A 9,077-nucleotide genomic window follows, 5' to 3' on the forward strand; every position below is an offset into this window, starting at 1 on the left:
TGGCTTCTTAATCTCACTGATAATATTTTCCACTTGTACTTCCCTGTCTATAAGGCTTAGCCTGCATGGCCAAAATCTTTCAGTAAACATAGTGAATGAAGGAACAATTGAGCTAATAGCCCTACTGCCACATGAAAATTTGGATTTGTAAGTGTTCATTTCAAAGTTCTTCATATCAATTTTTTTGTATAATGTGGAACTGCCTTCTATCCATCATTACTTTTAGTAAGAAATTGGATTTTTTTTTCCTTGGGTGTTCTAAAGAGCAGAACGTCAATTTTCTAATGTCAAAATGTGACCCACTATATTCTTTTTAAGAAGTTGCTATAAACTTCCTTTGTTCTAAGTGCTGGGTCACCAGTTTCATCATATGCATTATTTTTGTTATTACACATAATTAATCTTGTAAATTGCCTTTTATCACCGAAAACATTAACATTATCAGCCCCCAGGTTCCCATCTTATGTTCAGTAAGTTGCTTAGCAGCTTTCTAGTCTAGTGTTTTGCACTTGGTAGGCATTTAGTACACTTTAGATGAAGTGGCGGTTATAAAGTCCATGTTCTTCTGGAATTAAATAGTGGGGAAATGGAATAGTTGTAGAAACTTCCTGAAAAAGATCAGTCATTCTCTATGGTTCTTAACTTTTTATATATCAAGACAGGTATATGTAATGATTAATAATTCAAATTCAGAAATTTTTACATACTTGAAATCTACAACCTAAATGCAAGTACTGTTCTGTTATTAAGCATCACTTTTCTGTTGGATTCACAGCTCCCAGTATATGTGCCCACCCACAGAAGGGAAGGGAAAAAGAGATGTATTACTCAGAGCCTGGCAGAAGGAAGGAAGTTGACATATACTGAACATTTCCTCTGTGTCAAACAACTTGCTAGGCACAAATGTTATCTCATCTTGTCTGGAGGAAGATAGGTAGTTCCTCTTTATGTATGCACAGAGAACTGAGATAGTACACCCGGTTCAAAACTTGCACAAGGTCAGTTTTTGAGCATGGGGTGGAATGAGATTTGACTCCAGAAAACATAGTAGGAGAGACACGGAAACTATCAATGTGAAAACTACAGTCACTTTCATCTCTAGGACTCTTATTTTTAGACTTACTCGTTTTATAACTTAAACTTACCATTCTGTCCAGTTTGACTTTGTGGATAGCTGATTCCCTCCATTACTCATAATGAAAGTATTAACTCTTTATCTTGGTGATGTGAATTTTCTCAGGTAATTCAAGGGTCATATGAATTAATCCATACCTCAGGCTTAATAGAAATTAAATTATATATGAAAACACATTGTCAGCCATAGGGCATGATAAAAATGAGCTCTTTCATTCCTTTGACAAATAGTGTATTTATAAGGTATGCAGTGTAAACTTAAATGCACAGGTATACATAAGTTTTTAGGCTTTATAAATGAAGCAACTGGACATAGTCTTATTTAGATTCACCTACCTAGTATAAGCATAGGATTATGAAGTGCAGTACCTTTATATATACATATATATATATATATACATATACTTGAAACTTGAAACTTGAAAAGTTTATTTGTAATAAATGGAAGATGATATTAGGAGTTTAAGCAGGTAGTTATCCAAATTATGGGAAGCATCGAAAGCAAAGTGTCTTCTTGAAATTCAATGATGTACAATGATAGCCTGGTACAATTTCGTGTTTTTCAGCCACATACTTCTAAGATCTAGTATGCAGTAGATACACCTCTTCACAGAGACTGGCCCAGTAATTGGACAGAAAATTGTTCTTAATACAGCTCATTTACATTTCATAGTCTTATCTAGTATGGGGAAATGGTCATCTTGGAAATATTTTATGGGCCACAAGCCAATCAGACATTCTGTTGGCAAGTTTTAAATGTGTCATAGTGAGTTTAGAATGTGCCATGGCTTAGCTCTGGGAATCTGATTAAAGAAGGAATACTAAAATTAGAAAAAGGTATATGAATAAAACATATCTTAAATTCATTATCCTGAAAGAAAGACTTTACTGCCATATTTGTCTGAAAAACAAGTAAATCCAGAAAGGACTAAGTGGTATCCTTTCTATTGATTGAAATTGTTTGTTTTTTCACCATAGTTAAAATTCAGGATGGCACAGACATGAACAAGTAAAATACACATATATTTCAAATTACTTCTTCCTCTTATTAGCTAAAATCATTTAAAAAACATTATTGTGATGAAAATAAATTTTGTTTTTTAGAGTTCAGAAAACATAGTAGGAGAGACACGGAAACTATCAATGTGAAAACTACAGTCACTTTCATCTCTAGGACTTTTAGAGTGTTATATGCCTTTTTTGGTGATACTTTATGTGCCTTTTGGTCCTGTAGTATCTTCTGCTCTTATTCCTTAAAGAAGATTGTCATTTTGAAAAGAGAAATGAATATGTGAGATCTAGTGTTAGTTTCAGCTGCAAAGGTTTCAAAGTTGGGCTAATGTTTAATGGTACACTTTGATAAATACTATCCAATTACAGCATAGCACTCTTGATAGTAAGTACTTGGTCTAGTATGTACAGACACCTTCTAAAAAGAGCAGAGAAACAAACCTTTCTTTGTACAAAATGCACTTTGCCCCATAATCTGAAAATAGTAGAGAGAATTAATAGCAGCATGAGAATATCCAGTAAAACTCGTTTGAGGGCTTAGGTTGAAAAGTCGCCTGTAGTAGATAAGAATAAGTACATTACTTCTTGAGAGAGAAAAAAAAACTAAGGTCACTATTTTGTAATTAAAATTTTTATTCTAAAATAGGAAAATGAGAAGCAAATGACCTAATAGGAAAACAAAGAGGGATAATAACTTCAAAGATGAAAAAGGACTGCAAATGTTTAATGGAAAGAAGGAAGAGAGGCCAGAATTTGCTATTTCAATTTCTGTTTGTTGTATTTACTTGAGTATGGATTAGGAAAAATTACTAAGTAGCCATTCAAACAGTATAGATGTGCCTTCTCTTCTTTAGAACAAGAATTATATTGCAATTTGTTAACATCTCTTTTGCAGGTTGGGGGGAGACAGATTTCAAAAGAAAATCTCTCCCCCACATCCCCACCTTTCTCTGTCTATTCATATCAATAGGAAATAAATCTTGTTTAAACTATGTTAAAAGGCTATTCACTATTCCTATGTCTTTTAGAGACATAACCCTTAAACATAAGCAAGCAGTACAATATCGGGCACCCAGAGAGATTTTGTCACCAACGGACATTTGGCAATGCTGCAGACATCTTTGGTTATCTTGACTTAGGAGGTACTATTGGCATTTACTGAATAAGTCAGGTATGCTACTAAGCATCCTACAAATCACAGGAAAGTCCCTCAAGACAAAGAATTATATGGCCATTGTCAGTCGTGTCAAACAAATGGACCTGAATCCCAGCTCTACTCCTTATATGCTATGTGACACACATGCACGTGTGTGTGTCTGTGTGTATAAAATATGCATGTATGTTTATATGGTATATATAAGATGATATCATTGAGGCAGAAGTCTCAGTTTCTTCATCTGTAAAATGGGGGTGATGAGTGAATAAAATGAATAAGTGAACGAGATGGTTTTTAGCACTAAGGATAAAGTATACAAAGAACACCCAATACAGTGCCTGGCACAGGTGAAAGTTTAGGAAGTGGTAGGTAAGTTTTGATGACAATGACAAAGTTATGCCAGAAGATTCTTGTACTTTGCCTGAAAGTGTGTCTTCCCTGAGTCTAGTTACCTTTCTGTTCCCCAACCCAAATCAGGTTACACGGCAGATCCATGAGCATGAGCAGGAGAACGAGTTGCGGGAACAGATGTCAGGTTATAAGCGGATGCGGCGCCAGCACCAGAAGCAGCTGATCGCCCTGGAGAACAAGCTGAAGGCTGAGATGGACGAGCACCGCCTCAAGCTACAAAAGGAGGTGGAGACGCATGCCAACAACTCGTCCATCGAGCTGGAGAAGCTGGCCAAGAAGCAAGTGGCTATCATAGAAAAGGAGGTCAGTATGTGCACGATGCCCTCGTGCCACAACCCATCATGTGGGCAGGAGGTGGGAGCGGTGCGCTTTTTGGTGACAGAGGAACTACTTTGACGATAGGAGTAGTTTCTAGATTTTACTTAAAATCATCATTAAAAGCTAAAAATTGTAATTCACAGTGTGTACTACATCTTTTCTATTCAGACATATTCTGAGCATCAGTCATTAATGGAGTCCTAGGTACAAATAAAATGAAGCAGATGCTTCTTTCTTACAGAAACTTGCAAAAATTTGGTCTTTTGGAATGTCTACCACACTCACTGTACTCTTCAAAAGAAAACTGTTCTATAGGACTAGTCCCTTTTTGTGGTGATGAATCCTGCCTACAACTGCTTAGACTAACAATGAGCTCCTGACCAGTGGCAGCAAATAATTAATCCAGTTATTGTTTGGATATTCTAGGGATCACTTCTCTTTCCCATCCAGGTTCTAAACTAATTTAAAAAAACAGATTAAGAAGGTAAGGCAGATAAAGTCAAATTATTAATCACCTATGCTATTGATAAATGTTAGCTGTAAGAAGTGATTTATGTGTAAACTGACCTTAATAATACTGAACAAAATTAAGCAGACTTGCCTACTCAACTGCTAAACCATTTGTCTTCCCTACTACTAAGCCTTAAGTAGTATGCAAAACAGGGGTGATCAGGTGCTCCCTGGGAATAGAGTGACTAGGCCAAGGTGCCAAAGATGTTTCAGTAATTAAGCCTCTCTCTCTCCACATGGAGGGCAACATCAGAATTCTAAAAGAGACATTCCCCAATAATCTATCAATCTCTGAGGCAGCTTGACATGAAAACCTCTGCCCAAGTAGAGATGGCATTGACTAAACCAGTTGGATTCTTTCCTAGAAATTTGACTTGGTAAATATATAGAGAGATTTGCTCATAATGGAAAAATTATTGATACTATAGGTAAAGGTTAAAAAGTGTGAGTGAACTCATCCAGTATTTGTCTTAGTACCAGTATTTTTTGGTTATCTTATTTGGTCTGTGTTCTGTTTAGGAGCTTCAACAAATGTCCTGGTGCCCCACTGTTGTAGGTTGTAACAGCTATCTGAGAAGGCAGAATGTCCTTCACTTTCTGTATATACTAGAGTTGACGCCACTAGAAAATCCGATAGTTGGAATAACAAATAAGAGTTTGGTTCTTAGAATAAAACTTTCTAGCCATGGTTTTTTACCCTTTTTTATAATCAGACTCTTGGGTTACCACCAACATGATAAAATATATCATTATAGTATTAATTCACGTTTCACCTCATGTGTTTGGTTTTAGTTTTGTTTGTTTTTATTCAACAAAACATGTTTTATTCAACAAAATATTTCCATAATAGGAAATATTTTTCAATGGTAAAAATTTCAAATTTTTTAAGATACACAAGTCAGAAGGCATCTATTTTGATTTTATTAGTTATTAAATATTATTCAGCACTAATGAGTTATTTTAATGTGTTAGAGAATAATTCAGCCAACTGAACACTATATGAAGAACAATTCATCTTAAATGGCATGTTATTTTATCAGGCAAAGGTAGCTGCAGCAGATGAGAAGAAGTTCCAGCAACAGATCTTGGCCCAGCAGAAGAAAGATTTGACAACTTTCTTAGAAAGTCAGAAGAAGCAGTATAAGATTTGTAAGGAAAAAATAAAAGAGGTAAGAGTAACATTATGTATAGTCACCAAATCGTCAGTAGAAATGGTTGGAACTTAAAATTGATTTCTCTCACAATGATCAATAATCTAATCCAGAGATTCTCAGGCTTTATTTTAGAATCATTTGAAGTGTGTATTGTATAATTTGTTTTACGAATTGCTAACCCACCCCTAGATTTTCTAATTTAGCAGTTCCATGGTAAAGTTTAAAAATGTGTATTTCTCACACATTCTCAAGCAATGCTGATGCTGCTGGTCCAGGCACCAATCTCAGGAGCCACTGCCCCTAACCATTCTTGCCAATTCCCCACACTTCAGCTAGTGGTCTCTTCAAACCATAAATCTTATTATGTCACTTCCGTTTTTAACATCCATTGGCTTCCCTTTGCTCTTAGGATAGATTAGAAATCTGCAAGCCCCTGCAGGTTCAGCTGATACCAGCATCTTCCTCAGTCTTGTCTGGTGCCACTGTCTCCCAACCTGCCATCCCACTCCCAATTCTTTCTACTCCAGCCACATGCTCACCTTTTCACTCTTCAAATGTACCAAACTCTGCTCTTCTCCAGTGTCTTTTGAGGCCTTGTTTCTTTCTGTTTCTTCCTTCTTTCCCTGCCCCCATCCCTTCCTTCGTTCCTCCCTCCCTTTTTTTTTCTTCCATTAGGAAAAGCTTTAAACTCTTTCCACCCCTAATCTTTCCCCAAGGACAATTCTCTTGTTAATTCTACCTCTTCCTCATAAAATTTAGTTTTGTTTAGTAGTGCCTTAACTTAAATATCACTTCCTCAGGAAAGCTTTTCTTGATAGACTCAGTCAAGACTGGTTTCATAACACTAGTTTTCAATTGCACATTTTTTTTAAAAGATTTATTTATTTATGCTTATAGAACTGGGTTACAGTCCAGAGGTTTGGTATGAGAGGATTCCCCAGAGACAGAGTGGGGAGCAGAACAGGCTACTGAATACACTGAATACACTGCTGAGGGGAGCAGTGGGCAGGTCAGAAGAGGTCTGCCATGCCATGTGGGTCAGCTCCCTGGCCAGGGATAGAATTCATGCTGCAGTGACTTCAGAGAGCTTCATAATATGGGGCTTTAACCCATTGACCATCAAGGAGAGCCCTCAGTTGTACATTTTTTAAGTGATTTTGTGAGCTTGTATCCTATTTACCCTACTAATTGGTAAGTGATAAGTAAAGATTATGTCTTTTTCTTATTTGCTTGTTTTAGATGATGACTATATACCTATAGCTTGGCATCTGTGAATATGTTATCACATGAATGGTTGATTCTTGAGTGTTTTGTCGAAGACCACTAGTAGACGTAGAAAGTTCTCCTGAAGAACTGCATTCTGATCTGAAAGCTCAGTTCCTTTTTAACACAGTACTTTGCAGGTAACTGCTTACAGCTACATAGACTTCCTTAGGGCTTCCTCAAAGACTCAGGATTTCTAACTTGTCAACTACTGGTATATTACAGCTTAATAAAATCCAGTCTGGAACATTGTTTTAGTAAACAAAATTATTCATTTGAGCTCATATTTTAATTTACAAATTAACATTGTAGGTCTTAGCAAGGTTCCTCTCTCATTCTTTTCTAGTTAGGAAGTGAAAGCAAGCGGAGTGTGGTGTGCCTCACTATTTTGCCCTGCCCAGATGAGCCTCTGCTAATTATTGGCCCACAGAAAATTGTACTGGATCCACATTTCCTAAATAGGAAGAATCTCTGACACTCTAAGGTCCAGAAAACCAGTCTTATAGGTCCTCCCTGGTGGTGCCAGGGGTTAAAGTCTCAGCACTATCAAGTTACCAGCAGCCACTGCAGCTTGAATTCAATCCCTGGTCAGGAAGGAGACCTCTCCTGTCTCACCAGTTGCTTCCCTCAGCAGTGTGTTTCAGTAGATCCGTCTGTTCTGTCCCCCACCCTGTCTCTGGTGAGGTCCACCCTGCACTCTGCACTGGGTCTACAGCCCAGTTCTTATAAGCATAAGTAAATAAAAAGAAATCATTAAAAAGAAAGAAAGCCAGGCCCTCCCTGGTGGCGCAGCGGGTTAAAGCACTGCACTGAGAAACTAAAGCCACTTCCGCATGAGTTCGATCCCCGCCTGCCCCGGAGGTGACCACATGGCGTGGCAGACCTCTCCTGACCCGCCCGCTGCTCCCCTCAGCGGTGTACTTCATCAATCTGCCTGTTCTGCACCCCACTCTGTCTCTGGTGAATCCTCTCACCCTCCGCATCTCTGGCCTGTACCCCAGTTCTGTATGAATAAATAAATAAATCTTTAAAAAAAAAAAAGAAAGAAAGAAAGAAAGCCAGTCTGTAAAGAGAAATAGCCCAACTAAGAAGGTTCACATCCCCCTGTTTTCTCTTTTTTGTTGCTTGAGCCTAATTATTGTGTCATAATAGAAAGATGTTACTGGCTTCCAGAAATTACCTTGATTTTTCAATAACAACTTTCAAAATTTTCTCACCTGCAAATCTCTTCTTAATTCCAGCCCCATGTTCTCTCATGCCCTGAATGCCATAACTTTTGACTGTTTGCCACCATTTTGAGTTTTTGTAGCATCAATGAATTTGGAAATTATGTGAATTTTACCTTTAGAAGTTCTACAGAATAATATTGGAGAGTTCGCACTCAATCCTCTAGCATTGGGATATTTTGATTCATCCAATTCAGATTAACAGCAAGTGAGGCAATAGACCTAAACTTTTAAGTCTTTCAATATATTCATGACATAAACAAGCCTAAGCCCAATTTGAGATGGCCTTTCTGTACAAAGACAATAGTGCTGCTTATGAAATAAAGCTTAGTTCAAACTAAAAATGGCTGTATGTTTAGATATTAATATACTTAAAAGTATTGGCTTGGAGTGACAAAATAATATAGATATCACCATTGCTGCTAGACAGTAAGGATGTTGGTAATACAGAATGATTAATAATCCAGAAATAATTTATTCTTGGCTTGGGGGTAAAATTTTATGGCCATATTTGCATTTTGTGTGCAATGGTGTCATTAGTGCCAAACCTACTAGTGAAATCATGGCATTAAGTGGTGGGTCACCATCCTGTTATGATCTCAGCTTCCTCCAGGCTGGAAACAGACCTTACTTTTGATTGTAATATTTCACTTAAAACTCCAGTGGAATAAGAAACCTTAAAGTTGATATCCAAGCACTTCTTGGCTAAGTATAAAAATAACAAATAGTATGTGATGTCTGTATCACATAGCATTGGGAGAGTAAGAGTTTGCGATTAAAGATTTTAACTGAGCAAATAGTTAAAGGTCAAGCTCGTCAGTATGAAAAAGAGTATACCATATTCCCTCTGAAAGTGGTCTTACTTTCCCCCATCGATTAGCATCTTTTTTTTTT

General features: G+C 37.1%; 1 protein-coding gene across 1 annotated transcript in view; it reads left to right on the top strand.

The window, feature by feature from the left end:
* TAOK3 (TAO kinase 3) overlaps nt 1–9,077 on the top strand; it is a 152,534-nt gene that overhangs the window by 125,203 nt on the left and 18,254 nt on the right. Inside the window, exons 15-16 of the mRNA XM_004690998.2 lie at nt 3,779–4,015; nt 5,581–5,709. Coding sequence (XP_004691055.1) covers nt 3,779–4,015; nt 5,581–5,709 — 366 coding nt within the window. The remainder of the gene's footprint in view (nt 1–3,778; nt 4,016–5,580; nt 5,710–9,077) is intronic.

The sequence above is a fragment of the Condylura cristata genome, unplaced genomic scaffold (genome assembly GCF_000260355.1).
Source record: "Condylura cristata isolate star-nosed mole 26May11 unplaced genomic scaffold, ConCri1.0 scaffold00029, whole genome shotgun sequence".
NCBI lineage: Eukaryota > Metazoa > Chordata > Mammalia > Eulipotyphla > Talpidae > Condylura > Condylura cristata.